This window comes from Hesperophylax consimilis, chromosome 5 (assembly GCF_061612785.1).
Source record: "Hesperophylax consimilis isolate HC1 chromosome 5, BYU_Hcon_1.0, whole genome shotgun sequence".
NCBI classification, from domain to species: Eukaryota; Metazoa; Arthropoda; class Insecta; order Trichoptera; family Limnephilidae; genus Hesperophylax; species Hesperophylax consimilis.
In genome coordinates this window covers 31791368-31810530 of record NC_142840.1, presented here as the reverse complement: position 1 = coordinate 31810530, position 19163 = coordinate 31791368, and the positions used below count along the sequence as shown (strand labels likewise).

The 19163-nt window shown below is 34.1% G+C and overlaps 1 protein-coding gene across 2 annotated transcripts in view; it reads right to left on the bottom strand.

Moving 5' to 3' along the window:
* The window catches only part of LOC149423778 (semaphorin-2A-like), a 647562-nt gene that overhangs the window by 28297 nt on the left and 600102 nt on the right, over nucleotides 1–19163 (bottom strand). For both annotated transcript variants that reach the window (XM_089631808.1, XM_089631809.1), the window contains 2 exons: nucleotides 4497–4667; nucleotides 1309–1579 (listed from right to left, as the gene is read on the bottom strand). In XM_089631808.1, the coding sequence (XP_089487934.1) occupies nucleotides 1309–1579; nucleotides 4497–4667 (442 nt within the window). The remainder of the gene's footprint in view (nucleotides 1–1308; nucleotides 1580–4496; nucleotides 4668–19163) is intronic.

Here is a 19163-nt window from a genome sequence, read left to right as displayed (position 1 = left end):
ATTTAAGATTGAAAAAAAAACAATTGATGATTATTTCACAATTGAGAACTCTAAGCCAAAGCCTGTTGAAGTCGGTCACATAAAACTTATTTTGTTTTACGACATCGTTATTGAAATATTGAAGTTTATCATTTTTTTTTCTAAACTAATGTGATAATTTTCAGGATTGAATTCAAATGGGTAGGTATAAATATGATTTGAGATTTTCACGGCCAAAAGTATTTTTGTTATTTGTTTTTGGGGTGTTATGCCGTGTTGCGCTAACTCCTTCTTTAGCCAACGTTTCGGACAGCATTGCAGTGTCCATCATCAGGGCAGATGTGGGTAGGTATTCTTAAAAAAGACAATGGTATTGCTAACAATTCTTAGTCACTTATGTAAGAATACTGTACATAACAAACTTCCATCGATAATGACCCTAATTCACGGAAATTACGGCAATTGGAATTTATACCTAATTGTTTTTCGGGGAATAATTATTATTCTGACCAGAAATATTTATTTTACAAAGCATGTTTAATGTTAATTTGATATACTATTTATTATTTCAAATTCAAAAATTGGTAATTATTTCACTTGCGATATGTAGGTGCACGTATGTTTAAATCAAATTACGAACTAAATGAATAGGACACCCCGTAAGTATACCCCGTAACGGTATTGTTAAAACTTGCCTCTCTTCTAACTAGTTACAATAAGTGAGCGTAAGCAAGACAGAGAGTCTTATCGCGTTAGTGGGCGGCGCTTGACGTTCACACAGATAGACCAATACATCAATTCTAAGCATTTTTATTGCTTCCTTCTTTCGTTGCGTTACCTATACCAATTCGACATTGTTCGAGTTCCTTCCTCCTCTTTGCGCGACCGAAGGGTTGGCGATGTGATGGATAGCGAGCCTCATCGACACCTGTGTCGGCCATTCCCTTCTACGAACTGCTTATCTAGTCTTACATACTGTTAATTAGGTATAAATCGCTAACATACAAATTAATACAATATTTAACTTAATCCTAACGCCAAAAAAACTGTTCTAGATGTCCAAATGAAAAAATTTAATTCTAAAACAAAAAGTATCGTATCACTATTTTGGGCAAATTACACTAAGGCTGGAAATACTGCGACCTGGTCTGTAAAAACTGTATTGCCACGCGATGTGCTACGTGCTGTATACGAGGACCATCGGTCCAGCTCGTCAGCGCTACGTCGTCGGTTGACCGACTGTAGACTTATTTGTCAGTAGCACGTGCTCGAACGAACGCTCTTGGCGATGCTATCCCTATGCTACTTACAAAAAGAATGAATACTCACTGTCCAGCCACTTGGAGTCATATCTCAGCGTCCTCTTGAAGTGGTATTTCTTCTGGCCAGACTGGAAGTCGTAGAGATCGGTGCGGAAGATGACGGGGTCGGCGCGCGTGAACTCGGCGTTGGTGCCGGAGTAGAGAGCCGGCAGCTGTCCGGGGTTGCCGTGGCTTACCCACACGGCCGTGGAGTTGTCCGAAGGATCATATGGACACTTAGCGATGCCCATCCCTATGCCGGGAATGTACTCATGGCGGGCCAGGTGGGTGAGATTCAACTGGAATAAACCAACGAATTATTACAAAATATATTTTCTTATTTGTCGTAAAATCTGGCAAATGTGATCAAAGAAGAAATGGGTGTAATGAGAATGCATGACGTGGAAAAGGAATGGTCCAATAATTTCTTTAAGGTATTGCCAAACGTCATTGAGGAGATATTTAACAAAAAATGTGTTTAGACAACAGCCAAGCAATTTTCATTTTTTGTCAGTGAAATTAGAAAAACATCAATGGAAAACTTTTAACACGTCAAAAATCACATCGGTATGCAGTTTTCTTCATGTTCAAGTTATGTCATGCTTGGAAGGCAATCATTCTGACCATTTTACACCACTAACTATTGTAAGAATGCCATAAATTCAATGTATTATTTACTGAACCGAAATCATATTATTATTATTTTAATAATAAACTAATGTTTATAAGACAATGTTTTTAGGATAAGAAATTATTATAAGCAATAATTATTCGCAATAATAAAGTTGGATTTTTTTTACAGGTGAAACAAAATATAATAAGCAGGAATTGTTCGTTGAAGTACTAGTACATATTGAATTATTTAACGTGCTGGAAATAAGCCGACGTGGCTCAGTGGTCCAGAGCATCTGACCGGACATCAGAAGGTGTGGGTACAATTCCCGTCGGCGGCATTTATTTTTACTCTGGAGATATTTTCAATTTGAATTGATATTTCAGGCGACTAATTATTGCTTTTAATAATTCGAAAACATATTGTTAATAATATTTTTTTAAATTAGTATTGGCAGCAGCCTGGTTAAAAAAAAATATTTGTAATCCTATTCCCAATTCTATTTTTTTTAAATGTTTACTGTAATACTTTATACATTATCTTTTCACTTTTGAATAGCAAAACGATCACAGTTGGTTTTCATAAATCGAATAAAGCACTGGGAGGCAAATCATTGACTAAAAATTTTGAACACAATTCGCGAAGACATGTTTATTCAGATTATAATAATTTAGGTATTCCCAGGAGGAATGATGATTAATAGTCCATTGCACTTATCTGATTACCTGGACAATTAGATGCCGTGTTATTTATCATTTGTGACGCGGAACGTCGGAAATAGTTTCCTAGGGACAATAATTATTGCACTTTGGGAGTTAATCATTAGATATTCAGGTAAATACATAATTTATTAGAAGCCATTCAATTGGACAATGTCCAAGGTGATATTTTCAAAATATTATATTAACGCATAGTAAAAATTTGAGATACAAAAATTCATAATACTAATCGTCGTTGCGATGCTGGATAACACTTTGGAGGCCTGTTAGAGGCTGCAAATTTTCTACATATTTTGAACAGAGTTTGAAGGGGGTGACAGATTAAGCTATAAGTTCAAAGCGTTTTATATAACTCCATATTGCTCGCCATACAATCCCATACAGACCTGTTACACCTAAAAAGATGATGTGTTATAATTATGGGCGTGGCAACGAAAAGCGCCGTGTTCTGCTAGCCAGACTATATTATGCGAACAATTTACGGAGCGCCGTAATTACGCGGCTGTCATGTGTCAAAGTGACAGATCCCTTACAAAGAAATGATATTCGGCGGCAGTTCCCCAATTGATCTGACCCTATCTCCCGAGAAGATTATAGCGTAGTGTGTCACCCCAACATATAACACGTATATGCCACGCCCAAATTATGAGTGCATAAAATAGCGTAATGTGTTTAAGGCTTTAAGGTAAAATAAAGGATGCGAAGAAAAAATGCGTTTTCTATTTTACCACCCACCTTCTCCGAAAAATGATGTGGTAAATAGTCTCCCAGAGCCCGGTTAGGACCTACATATTTTTACATAATATGATGTTGATAATATTAAAGTAAAACAAATCAGCAAGTTATAAATATTTTCATTAAAGGCGTCCGTGATCGAGTGGTAAGGCTCTCAACTAGCAAGCTCAAGGTCGCTGGTTCAATCCCGGTGTGCGCATTTATTTGATTAATTTGTGTTATTTCACAAATTACTAATTCGAAATAATATATAGCATATTCCAGCACGTTCCAAGCGAAATATATTCCCAGTATCACCGTTGCTTGAGATGGCTTTGGCCGTGTTTGGTGAACAGAACTGAATAGCCAGGTCCCATCAGGTTTCCCCATCTTCCCCTCCCCATCTCCTTTCCCTACCCACTATTTTCAGCCTCACAATATACCCCGATCGGGGATGCCATAGTTTTACTGGCTCCAGTCGGTTGTGAGAATCTGGGACTCTTGTGCGGTTTCACATTAAAAAAAATACATATGTCGGCTTTCGCTAAGAGATCAGCTGAAAATCTATACAAATTACTCAATACAAACCATCTATCGGATTTTTGCTGGGATTCTGATAAAACTTCCCTCTAAAAACGACAAAATCGCAAAACTTACACATTCAACAGACACAGAATAACATTATACGAGTAACAGAGTAACATTGACAGCTGTCACACATATTGTGACATTTTGTGTTAAGGATACTGCTTCAGCACGTTTGCGAATGATAATAATATAATGGGGTGGCTATTCTACAACAGCCTTACAAAGGAGCAGCCTTCAAACTTCGGTTGAATTTAGTGGATCCACGATTGACCAATCTAAAAGATTGACGGATTTAATGGGGTTGTGTTTCTTTGACGGTAATTTCACAATCTCCTCGTTCAGTTTCTTTGACGGTAATTTACAATCTTCTCGTTCAGTTTCTTTGACGGTAATTTCACAATCTCCTCGTTCAGTTTATTTGACGGTAATTTCACAATCTCCTCGTTCAGTTTTTTTAACGGTAATTTCACAATCTCCTCGTTCATTTCGAGATTGCCAGGGCTAACCGGATAGTTTTATTTTCTTTTAATCAAGGGGCATTGGGAAGCGAATGAAATTGTTGATGATGATATAGGTACTTACATAGAGCACCCAGTCCTTAGGGCTGTGCGCGTTGGTTCCGCACACGTACAGCTTCTGCCCGTCGCCCAGCGGCTGAATGACTCGGATGTGGTTCCGGCACTCGAAATCTTCGGACTTGCCTTTAGACACGCACTGCGCCACGTTACTGGGCTCGAGGTTCAGGGCGTCCCTCTGAAACAATAAAAAATGCAGTATTAGATGAGAATAACCATTGACCAAGGATTAAAAACCAAGGCACCACCTTTAAAGTTTTATTTGAATATCGCATGAGAATCTCAACTGTTCCCAGTTATTCGGAGCCACGGGAAATATGGCATCCGCAATCGGGATACGTTGTAAGGCTGAAGGACCAGGTATAATAAAGGGAAGTGCCGTGTTTTGTCGGGCATTTGTGACTCTAAACATACGAAAAGTCCGAAGGTTATGAGATATAGTAAGATTTGTTTATATATTGGGCAAAATATCTAGAAATGGATGTGTGAAAAATGAGTATTGCTGGTTTATTAAAATCCGGTTAAAAACGGAATTACAGGACGTTTCTTACTAAACTATTAGTATATTCCTAAAGATTAATAAAATTAATAATAAACAAAGACGAAATGCCAAAATATTAAATTTTTCATGAAAACCCGTTTTACGAGATCGTAATAACATATTCGTGTTTTATTGAAAGTTTATTAGGAAACCTATCAATTCATTTGTTAAAGGTCTGCAATCGCTTTTTTAACCGGATTATGAATAATTTGAAGAAATTCTTAATAAAATAGCAATATTTTATATCAGTAAATTTTCTCCGTGTGAGGAGTGGGAGATATTCTCACTATCGCTACCTGGTAAAAATCACCATTCGGGATAGAAACGTCGCTTTAAAGGGTTTTAGACGTGCTTAGTTAGTAATAATCCTTTATTTTTCCCATTGCTTTCCCATCCTCACACATTTAGCTTTACAATATAACTCGGTTGGGGAATGCCATAGTCCCACTGGTTCCGAATAGCTGGGAACAGTTGAGATTCTCATGCAAAATTAAAAAGTTTATGTCTCTTTAAGGTTTTAGGTGAACATTGCCCCGATGATAGCTAACTTCCGTTAGGAGAGGGTAGCAGAAAAAATGAAGGACAGCTTATGAGATGCGATAAGATTTGTTGGTAAATGGGGCAAATGGTCTGAAGAAGTCTGGAGATGGTAATAATTATTATGTTTTAGGAATAAGAACTGACATATACACGGTTTTCATAACACGAGTAATTTTCCTGAACGAATAAGTATTTAGAGACATTTTCAAACTTGTTAGTCTTGAAAATGTCTGTAAATAGGTCTTTAGAGACATTTTCAAACTTGTTAGTCTTGAAAATGTCTGTAAATAGGTCTTTAGAGACATTTTCAAACTTGTTAGTCTTGAAAATGTCTGTAAATAGGTCTTTGGAGACATTTTCAAGACTACCAAGTTTACTTTTAAACCTAACTGTTTGAAAATGAAGAAATTATAATCTGGTACTAATTGTAAGATGCAATTATTCCGCCCAACAGGATTTCAGGTATAAAAAAATGTGAAAATTTGATAAATGCTCACCGAAATTCATTGCATTGAACTCTTTTGCCAAATTAACATTGAACAATATTTTCAAATAGACTGAACTTTAAATACAAGTTTTTCACTACAAATCAAACTGAATTTTCGTTTGTTTGAAAATAATATTTCAATAAATAATTAAATTTCCGCTGTAATTATGCTCGGAAATTAATGAAATACATTACTTTGTTGGAGGCATAAAAAATGGCGTTATTAAAATTAGCCAATTACTATTAATATAATAAATATATCATTTTTGAAGTTGAAAGAAAGCTAAAAATTACAGTTTTATGTGATTATAATAATTTTTAATAGCTATTAAATGATTTTCAGAAACTCTGACTTGATGATTATGGGTGGGTAGTTATAGCAGAAATTATTTCTAGTAATAAAAACGTAAGTTTTCCAGTCAATCCAAATATCATACACACTAAATAAGGTTGTCTGTGACGATGTGCATTATTACTGCACCTAATTTTTCACTACAATGAACTCAAATTTGAGTGTCATTTTTAAAATTGGAATCAGTTGTACGGAGAATAATTCAGACAGGCGATAAAGTTTTAACAGACATTACTTTGTTTTATTTAATAAATTAATAATTCTGTACTTGATGTGTATTTCTTTTGTTAAGACTTTGAAGAGATTTCGTGTTTTTTCAATTTTCTGTAAGCCTTCTCTCTAATTTGTTAACAAAAAAATATAATTGCATTATTACGAAAAAATGCCAATATTTTTTTTTATAGATTCTCGAAGGAGAAATTAGTTACCTTATGCGCGTTGTATGTACGTTCGATATCAGCGCGATGCGCGAAGTTTTAGAAGGTTGTCAGTTGATGGACCGAGATAAGAAATCAAGGATAATATAAGTCGCAGAATTTAATATATGGAATTTCAAATTGGGAATGTCCCAAGAAGACATGACATGGACAAGTGATTCCAATAAACAGGTCGGCTCATGGAATAACAGAATATACATATATGTACCAAGTATGATTAAGAATGAAGTAAGAAGCCAGAACTGTTCAATCTCTTAACTTACAATACTACTGATTGGATAATTTGTATAGCGCCGTTTTTGTGAAAAATCACCTCAATGCAACAGTACGCTTGCGGAGAATCGGGAAATGGGTCAGTTAGTTACATTAATAACTTTATCTGACACCATCATTAGTGTAAATTAACAAAAAACTCCATTCTAAAACAATACTATTAATTCTAAACATAAAAAATAAAACCTAACATCCATATTAGAAACACCAGATCTCAGGGTCATAAACATATCCAACCAATAACCACTAATACAACATTTGGGCAAAAAAGCTTCCTATATTGTGGTACTAAACTTTAAAACCAAATCCCACTCTCATTGAAAACTCACAACATTTTTGCTAACATTTAATTCTCAAATAAAAAGCTGGATACAAAACATTGGGAGATTAGAAATAGAAATTATACTGACACCTACACCAACTACACTAAAAAAACATTAAAAAATATATTTATAATTATTTAAGAAAAAAACAATCATAATTAGGTACTTCGTATTATCCATACTACTAAATTTTAATAGTATATAAAATAAATCTTCAGTACGGGAGAACCCAGTGAGGATATCATTATTTGTATTTGTTACAAAAAAGGAAGACAATAAAACACTTATTATAATCGTAGTGTATAACTTAATTATAACTGAAAAATACTTAAAGATCTTTTAAACTTCATTAAATTTTTGGGAATTCTTGTGAAGCAGCCATAAATATAACGATTAATTCTTTAGCATATGAGCATCATATTTTTTCTAAGCTACCGGCTCCGGAAGTCATAAAGTCAAACAGCTCAAACGCTTTCGCACACAATAATAAATCATACTCACCTCTCAACGGCAGTATAATAATAATAATAACATGTAAGCCTAGAAGAATATCCCGCTGTAATATAATATTTTAATGAAAGCCTTCGCATTCTCGCGCCAGCCGCTGTAAAGGCTCTTGCGGGCTACCACGGCCTACCCCTAGGTAAGGGAAGGTTCTGTAACCCGCTGGGCGAGAAATGTGTTCGGCTTAGCCCGCTAAGTACCCCGGCTTAAGCGTGGATTAAGCTATTCGCGGGAATAACTTAAAGGCCCGGAAATTACTTGCCGGGATTAGCCCCACTTCCCTGCCTCGAAGAACTGAGAATTGATAACACAATAATAATAATAATTTGTTTGCCGATTATGCTGCAGACTGCAGACTTGAAGATGTTCAAATTTCGGAGAGAGTTGGATCTGGGAAGGGAATAATAATTAGATTGTCGCTATATCTATTAATATCGATGAATAATTTGATTGCTTTCATCCTACGTTTATAAAGTTGTTATTGAGTGTGGTGCGGCTGCTACTTCAGTGGAAATAACATTAACTAATTTTAACCACTTGTTTTGTTGTGATAGCAAAACATTTCACAGTATAATTCAACACACGTATACACTTTACAACACGTATTTTGCTTGGTAAACCTTCACGCCTGTGACGTATTAACAGTTAAATTTCTTGAAGATGCTGTCGGAAAGTAGAATAGTCAAAAACTATTTTTGAAAGGTGATGAAATACACCTGAAAATTATATTTTTAGTTATGGTATTTAAAAAACTTTTAATTTTTAAAATATTAAAACTTTAAAATGGCGCATCTTACGTTTTTTCGTCTAAATACTGAACTATTTTAGAATTACTAGATTTTTTAAATTGCGGTCAAAACCTTTAATTTCGTAGATGTGTACATTTTCATTATTTTGTGGTTAACTTCTACATTTGAATGTAAAGATTGATATTTTTTCTTTCTAACGCCGTTTAGTATGACGATAAGGGAAATATAGACCATATGAGCTGTTCCGAAAAGTTAACAAATTGACTCAACGGATAATAGCCCGAGGAATTAAGAAATAATTAACACCCCCGGAATCCAAACAAATACTTTCCAATCTTTATCACAAAAGCCAACAAAAGTAATATTAAACTTTATATAAAATGTAATGCTAGATTTTCCATGTAAATTTCAATAGTTTTGATAAGCTTGACACTTACTTTTCTTAACAAAGTGTTAACTTTTTCATTCATTAGTGCTGAATCGAATGAGACCACTCCGAAATAGATTTTATCAACATTTGAACATTATCAAACTCCAGAACAAGAATTCAAATGTGGGCCCTTAGGCCTAGGATCATTTAAAAACAAACCTTCATAATTCTGTGTAATCTTTTACTTTTAGGAATCGTTAGTACTTTCCTTCCATCTCTTGCCGTCACAAAATTCACTAGGACTTTACTGAACATGGTATTCTAAAAGATATATAAAGGATGTCAGAAATGAAAAACAACTTAGGATTTCCTAATATTTGGAAAGTTTCAGAGAGGTCTATTTAAGAAATAAGACAAACGTTTCAGACTTTGTGTCAAAATTAATTTTGAGAGAATCGTTTTTGTGATTGTTTTAATTTTTAGGATCAATTTTAATTTATTGTGAGGATACCTGTCAATTCTTCTTCTTCAAATCATTGAAGAAGAAGATAATACTAATATCTAAACGAAACACGAAACAGAACAAGACACAGATAAATAAAAAAAGACAACGGTCACAACTAGGAATTGAACCCAGGATATCTTGTCTTACCAGGACAGGTATCTCAAGTGATTTATTACATTGATATCTATCAAACTAATAATAATAACCTTCAAAATAATTGAATATTTTTTTCCTGAATTTTGACTTTTAAAAAGAAGGTATTCCATATAAATAAAAATCTGATGTGTTTATCCGAGACACTATCTAGGTTACAAACCAATTTCATTAAAATGCAGATGCCAAAAATATGGGAAATATTAGTTGCAAGATGATATTGTTAATTCTGAATTTTAAATATGGTCGAGTGGTTTAAGACTCCTGCCCCGGTAAGACAAGAGATACTGGATTCTATTCCTAGTTGTGACCATTATCTTTTTATTTTCATGTCTGATATTTGTCGGTTTGATTCATGTTTCGTTTAGATATACGAATATTATCGTCTTCTTCAATGTTTTATTTATTTAAATGTAGTAAGTTGTGTTAAGTGACCAATTCTGAATTGTCAGTTCACTCAAAACGTTAAATTTTCCCAACTCCTTCAATAATTCCATTGCCTCCTAGCTCGTACAAAACGTTGTTTTTTCATTTTTTTTTAGTATTTTTATTGCATGATTTTTTAGTGACTGCGGATATTAGAATCTTTTATGTGACCATAAAATGTCTAATACTCTTACACTGATTTAATTAAACAGAGATAAAAACATTAATTTTCAACGAGACCAAAAATTGAAATGAAAATCATATCGCTAACAATCAAGAACACAAACAAATAATCTAGAAGCCCTATTACTACTAGTAGTGTAAGTAGAAGAGTCCTTCCACATCGTATCTCATTTTAGATTTATCAAAGCGGGGACTCCGATCGTAAATTGTGAGTATAAGGCATACTCGCACTATCCCCGAGAGTAGAGGGGTTTATTGGCATTGTATGTGCATGTGAAGTAGAGTGGGGTGGTAAACGAAGGCTCTATAAGCTATGGGGGGTGGCGGTGAATATTTCACGTGTTCTAAGAAGATGGTCGGGAAACAATTATCCACTGTCAAATTAGCATAGACAATGACATCTAAAAAACAGTGTTTTCAGATAAATTTTGTCTTTGCAGTTTTTCTTTAAATTATAAACTTTAATTCCGCATGCTTCTTCGGATTTTTTTTTTTCTTTAATATCCTTTGTCAATTTACAAAGATACATATTTTAACTAACTAACTAACTAACCATCACGCCGTTTCCCCGCAGGGGTAGGCAGAGGGGACGGATCGCCAAACAACTCGGTCTTGGCACACACTCCTTGCCTCATTCACATTCATACATCGTCTCATACATACTTATAAATTATATATAACATACATATTGTATTTATAATTTAATTCTCGTCTTTATTTAAAATTTATTTTTATAATATTGATAATGTAGGTATTGCGAATGTCTATAATATTTTTGTGAAATCAACTGCTCGCAACCCAATATGCATGAATGCACAATATGGTAATTTATTTTGTGCATTTATTACTGTTTTACCCCTACTAGTACTTGCGAGTGCGAGCGGGCGCGCACGTGATAGAATGGAAAAAGTATCAATTTAATTTAATATGATGATCACACATGATTCTATTTGGTTACTCTTCAAACGAACGCGCATTTATATTCATTTTAAAATGCTGTGCCGGTTTTTATGTAATGGTAATGGTGTACCACAATTCACGCAAAACATAATTTTTTTACATAAATACTACACTTTTGAAACGTTATCAAATTTTAATAATGAAATCAGTATGATGTAAATAATAATTATTACTCATATGAATTTAAATACTGTAATTTCTGTGTAATAATATGTTTTATTGCTTGAATAATTGTGTTATTTTCATGTTTAACACAATACCTGGCTAACTCACCAAATGTTATAATATTGAATTGGAAGTGGTTTAATTTGATTTACCTCTTATGAAAACCTAAACGTTACCTCACTCGACTTACAAACATTCATTTTTCAAAAAACCTCCCCCTCCTCCCCAGAGGGGTGTTCCCCTACTTGATTTTGAGCGGACTCTGCAGATCTTACTGCCGAGATGAATGTATGACCGAATAATCGAAATTTTAAATTTATCAAACCTGTACTTCACAGCCAATGTTTGAGATCTCGAGATTTTTTGCCGATGTGGGGAAATTTTGAACAATTTAATTTACAAAAATAAAGTGTAAATTTGTGCCGAGAGTTGTGCATCACTGCTCTGGGGAAGCTTCACACTTGAAACGAAATCTTTTCAGACCTACGAGTAAAAACGTGACACGGAAATGGCGAGTTTACTACGAGGCCATTTATGTACTTTGTATTTCGTTAAACTATTGTTTGGGTCGGCAGCAAAGGTTGGCTGGAAAATTCCAAAAGTTATAATCTAAATCAACACAAAAAGACATATTAAATACTGAGTATTAAAATCAATATTTAGGCTAAGAGTGGAATATAATTCAAGGAAAAGGGATGAGAATTTTTTTTTCAAATTTAAGCTGATTCGGTGTTTTTCTCTGATCCTAAAACTAAGCACAGATTGGAAGTAAATAGTTACCCAATTCATTTTATAATTCAAGTATAGATTAATAATAATAATGTTTTTAATTTTAATTTTTAAATATTTATGTTGAGGGATCAGTAGGATTTATAGGCCCTGTTAGAAGTTCTACCGAGCCGAACCCTCTCATATGAAAATATCTGGAGTCGGTGAATTATTTTCCCATTTGATCTCTGGTGAGTTGACGTGTTGTTCTTGTATTGTTTTGTATTTATTTTGCTTATATAATGCACTTACATAATGTTGATTGACTAGATGATCATTTGTGGAAAAGTGAGTGGAAGGGTTAAGTTTTTCCTTTGGGGAAGATTTAACCCGGACAACTAAATCGGAAGTTAAAAAAAAAAGACATACACGGAACAATAAGATACAGTTAAGGATATTTTTAGTTATTACATAGTTGTAGTACCTATTACGTATGTCCATAAAATATCATTACGCAATTTCGCCTGAGATTGTTCTGAAAACTTAACTAATGATTTTAAGTCAAAATTAATGAATTTTAATTTAAATTAATTTATAAGTAGGTAATAGTTATAAAAGGAAGAAAATGTGTGGAGAGAAAAAATAATTGATCTCAAGAATTATAATACGCTCACGAATTTTAATTGACTGTTAATACATAGAAGTTTTGAAAAATGAAGTGAAAGTATTTTTAGAAATATGTCACTCTAAGAAATCGAAGAAGTTAGTTTTGTATGTTATAACATAATAATAAAATATAATAATGCTTTCATAATATAATCACATAACAATATCATAAAATCATAATATTGTAATATCATAAAATAATATCATAATATGATAATATAAAATAAATCATAATATAATTATAAAATATATAATAATTACATAATAATATCACTTTATCGAAATATTATAATATCATAATATAATTATATTATAATAACATAATGTAATAATATCATTATATCATGATATATAATAATATCGTTATGTAATAATATCATAATATAATAATATCATAATATAATAATAAAAAGTAATATCATAATCGTATAGTTATATTGATATATATTAATAACATAATAGTACAGGGTTTTCCAATAAGAGGTGTTATTTTGAATAGCCCGCTATTTCGGTAGATGTTACTTTTGAAGCTGTCATTTTTTGACATTTAACAAGTAGAAACTACGCCATTAATATAATATATAATAAAAATCAAAAATCATAATAGAATAATATAAAATAAATCATAATATAATAATAAAATATATAATAATTACATAATAATATCACTTTATCGAAATATTATAATATCATAATATAATTATATTATAATAACATAATGTAATAATATCATTATATCATGATATATAATAATATCGTTATGTAATAATATCATAATATAATAATAAAAAGTAATATCATAATCGTATAGTTATATTGATATATATTAATAACATAATAGTACAGGGTTTTCCAATAAAAGGTGTTATTTTGAATAGCCCGCTATTTCGGTAGATGTTACTTTTGAAGCTGTCATTTTTTGACATTTTACAAGTAGAAACTACGCCATTAATAAAAATGGAACGTTAGACGCTTCAACAACGCATTTAAATTATTAAAATTTGAGTGAATCAAATGCAAATCATCTTGTGTGATGAGGCCCATTTCCACCTCGGTGGCTTCGTCAACAAGCAAAATTGTCGCATCTGGGGCTCGGAAAACCCAAGAGTTATTGTTGAAAAGCCTCTTTATCTTCAACGTGTGACTGTTTGGTGCGGTTTATGGTCCGGCGGAGTCATTGGACCTTACCTTTTCGAAAATGAGGCTGGAGCTACAGTTACGGTGAATGGATCGCTATCGAGAGATGATTAATGATTTTTTATGGCCGGAATTAAATGGTATTGATCTGGACAACGTTTGTTTTCAACAAGACGGCGCTACGTGCCACACAAGCAACGAAACCATTGATCTTTTACGATTGAATATCAAAATAACACCTCTTATTGGAAAACCCTGTATAATTTTTTTTATATAAATATTATAATACGTACATTAATATATTTTGATTATAATATAATGATATAATAAATATATTAATATTCCTTCTTCGAATTTTGGTTTTTTGGATGTCAATGCTACCATTCAATAAGGTCTTCTTACACAAGTGGGTCATGCACATAGTACAGATGTGTGCAGAATATTAGACTCAAACACTAATTCTCGTGATTTTCATCTAAGGAGTTAATTTTTACAGCGTTTTTATAATTTCTTCATCTGATTGTTCATATATACTTAAAACTTGATTTACAAATGGTGATGGAACATTCATGCACGACAAGGCTCCCTGACACAATGATATAGTGGTCTTATATCTCCCATAGCCTGGGAATAGCCCCGATGTGAACGCCATCGAAAATCTATGGTCGATTGTGAAGATAGAATTGTAGGACATCCATGTTTGAAAACCAAAGAAAATTCGTATGAGTTTAATGATCTGTACACGTCTGTAATATGAATATGTTAATTGTAAAAAAAAATATTTCGATAACGTTTCAAAAATGTAGTATTTATGTAAAATACTTCAAAACACATTTTCCGTGAATTGTGGTACACCATTACCATTACAAAAAAAACAGCATTTTAAAATGGATATAAATGCTCGTTCGTTTGAAGAGTAACCAAATAGAATCATGTGTGTAAACATAATTTAATTCGGCAAATAAAACCTGTCACAAGCAGTATTCAGTGGCTCGGCGTATTGTGTCCCTTTGCCATTATTCGCCCGGGAACGGCTACTTTTAGCGTAAATGTCGCGTCCCAGCCCTTGATCACTCCGCCCTTGAAGGGTGGATTTTCTTTTAAGTGCGCTAAATTCCGCAGAGCTGCAGGAAATTGAAATTATGACGCCGCCGCTGTGAGTCGTTAAAGGGATTACAGCAACCCTTCTGTTTCATCCCAGTCTCCCTACTTCATACCACCCTTACCTACTGTGGACTCTATAACTCTATATTCTCTATGCACTGCATCATAGAAAACAGATACTTACACTAGACAAATTGAATAATAATTTTATGCATGTAATATTGCGATGGTTCATTTTGAAGTTGGAGTTATTTGTTTGCACATGTTGTGTGTAAAAATGTGACGTACTTTTTTGAAATGTTGCAAAATTTATGGAATACTTCATACAAAATATCTATACCGATGAATTAAATTACACAGGCGTGGATTTCACGAACAAATCATTGCCAGAATTACACACGGACGTAATTACGCATGGACGTACTTACACATGGAGATAATTACACCTACTTAAATTAACAACTTAAAAAACATTAACTGAAATTACATAAGTTAAAAACCAGTATTTTTAATAGGTTTTAACTTTAGAATACGTGAGCTATTTGTTTAATTAAAGCGGAGACCGTTTACCATAGTTCCCGCCAGCACTCAAGCCATGCCATAGACCCATTGCTCCAATTTTACATGATTCCTTTAACACAGGGGTGGGGAATCTGCGGCACTCGAGGATTTTTGGCGCGGCCCGCGATCACTTTCAAAACGCGAGTACGGTGTTCTTTCACCGTATTTTAGATAAATAATTTGAAGATATTATTACGAAACCCAGAGAATGGTAAAGCATAGCTGATAGGTTCACCTACGTTACTAGAAAGCGTTTTAGGCACAACTAAATGGAGTTCCAACATCACTTTTTAATATCTTATCATTTTACTAATTAGAAATTATAAGTGTGACGCTAATTAAACTGGTGACTCGCTTACAGATGTGGATTCATCTGCAGATAAATTTGACAAGGAAACCATTCTCGTTTTTGAATTGCAGTTTTAAAATTCTAGTTGCAGACTATGTGCTACAAAAAACGGAGGGAGCCATTTTCGTGTTCTGGGTATAGTTTTAATTATGTTGGGTACTCGCACAAGGAGTAACTCTTAAAGTAAAGCTGATTTTGTGTTAGAATGTAACGATAATATCCAGAGGCGGATTTGCAGTCTTGGCCGCCCTAGGCCCCAGACCATGTAGCCGCCCCTTTCTCAGTACCCATCATATTGACCAGGAGTATACAAACTTTTCAGTAAGTTCCTAGGTTCAAAACCGTTTTGATTTTCCTGCCATTATCATTCATGGTTCATGGGGTGAGATTTGTCCAGGTCTTGGCGGCGGATACGTCTGCCCACCTGCTGCGTGGCGGGCCGGATCGAGAGAGACTGGGTGAGGGAGGCCTTTTGACCTTTCCAGCCGGACTATCTTGACCCATCGCCTTGCACCGTAGTTGGAGGGATGTATTCATACGTATGTCACTCCTGGACACACTAATCCCCAGATTCCTACCCACCCCTCATAGATTTTCCTTTTCAGAACTTCCTATCCTTCCCTTCCTTAAAAAGACCCTCCACACAGCATCACCTAAGATGACATAGGTCGTGAGGGAAAATATTTTCCTCAAAGCCTCCTGTGTGGAATTAATGTAAAAAAATACGCTTGCTAAATTCGCTAGTTCAATTACTGTATAATTGTCGATTGTCGTGCGCTGTGTGCTGTGTGTGAACACGCTCTTGCATATCGCTATTTCGTACGTAGAATATTTAGGTACTTAGGAAGTAATTTCTTGCTATCATCTGTGACTTTTTTGTCACGATTGGCCGCCCCTAATATCTGGCCGCCCTAGGCCCGGGCCTACATAGGCCTAAGGGCAAATCCGCCTCTGATAATATCCAAGTTGTGGATTCATCTGCGTACGCATTATGAAGGAAAACATTCTCATGTTCGAAGTGTAGTTATAAAATCCAAGATGCAGACTGTGTGCTGCATTTAATCGAAGCTGGGGAGCCTCACAAAGATTCAACCTTAATTTAAAGCCCCCCCCACGCCACTAAAATCTAGAAGCGGCCCGCCGGTGAGATTACAAACATCCAAATGACCGCCGACGGTGAAAAGGTTTCCTACCCCTGCTTTAACAGTATCTCTGTCCCTTTGGTAAAGTTCACCAGGGTTGTCGTTGGAAATTTGGCCGTGCCTTCCCAGATATCTTAGCCTAGCTCCCAACAGGGCAGGACATTGGTTCCATAGGTGAATTGGAGTCTCTTAATCGTCTTCACGTCTCTCATTTGATCAATTTGTGTTATTTCACAATTTACTCATTTAAAATAATATATTTGCGGCACGTTCAAGAGTGAAAGATACTCTTACTATCGCCTTGTTGTAAGACCAACATTCAGAATTGAAACGTTGCTTTAAATGGCTTTGGCCGTGTTTGGTGACCAGATCTGAATAGTTCAGGTTCTTTTCCACCTTCTTTTAGCCTCACAACATACTCCAATTGAGAATGCCACAGTATCACTGGATTCAGACGGTTGGAATCACTTAGGATTCTTATGCGGTTTCACATAAAAAAGTTAGGTTAGGTTTAGTGTGTAGTTCTAGTAGGCGTAATTTAAGTAGGTGTATTTCTCTCCATGTGTAATTTCGTCCGTGTGTTACGTATGTATCTAATTTTGACATAGGTACCAACGTGAAATTCACGCCTATGTAATTTCGTCATTTGACCATCTTTTAATTAGCACTTAAAAAAAACTTTCCTGTGGTTGATACATAAGGTTAGGTCGTTTAATCTATGTAAACACCGTCATATCAAGGAAAGGGAGCACCTCTACATACATTTTAGAAATAAATAACTTGCGTTGATATAGGTTAAGCAATAAGCACTTGTGGTGAAATTTTATTAATTTAGGCAATGTAAATTTAATGTTGTTTAATGGTGCTACACACAAAAGTGACGGTTTTCCAATGAAAAGGGTACAGAATTAATCGGACAATAAAAATAATTGATATTTGCATACGCCAAAATAAAACATTATGTCTTTTGAATATTAAAAACACAAACGTGTCCATAATTTTCCCGCAGATTCAGATAAAATTCAATCTGGTTTTGTGTTTATTGAGGCTTATTGTATCTAGGTACATTTAAATTAAAAAAAGAGAATAAAAAAATATTATTTAAATAAAAATATGATTGGTATATTTATCACGTCCTCAAATTGGGAAGGGAAACGGATATTGGTGAAAAGGACACAATGTAGATGGGAATAGAAATAACATTTTTTATTTAAGAGCAACGACTGCGCGGCCATTTCAATTTTCATTTTAACTCTAAATTTGGACTTTAGGCCAAAATACTTGAACAAACTGAATATTTTTTTTAAATCAAAAGGAATAGCAAATATCTAGTACGGATATGGGCTACTTTATTTATTTGTGCTTGAAATTATAACTTATATACTATTATACAGTGAATAAAAGATAACATTCTCAACTAGGAATCGATCCCAGGATCTCTCGTCTTACCGGGACATTGTCTTAACCACTCGACCATTGGAACCTAGTTATTAAACGTCACATTTGTCGATCTCATATTTCAAATTGAAAATTAACAATATTATCTTCCAACTATTTTTGGCAGCTACCTTTTGGAATGATAACAAATTTCTAATGAATTGGTTTGTAACCTAGATTGTGTCTTGGATATCCATTTCCGATTTATATTTACATGGCACTTTTTTAAAAGTCTAAATGAGTATTCAATTTTTACTGGAACAACTATTCTTTAACTTTTGAAGGTAGATTTTGATGGATTACACCATCAGTGAAGAAGAAGATATTACTAATAAGTCTAAACGAAACATGAAACAGAACCAAACTCAGCAAATTAAAAGATAACGGCAACAACTAGGAATCGAACCCAGGATTATGTAATTATTCTCGATAGTTTATTTATATTGATAAAAAAATAACTTTAGTTAAGATTCATATTTGTAAATGGTGGTCTCCCAAAAGTTATACCGTATCAGATAGTGTCGTCCATACTGAAACGAGGTGCAAACATTCAAGTGAAATTAAAAGAATTTGGTTCACCGGGTTTCGAACCTGTGACCTCA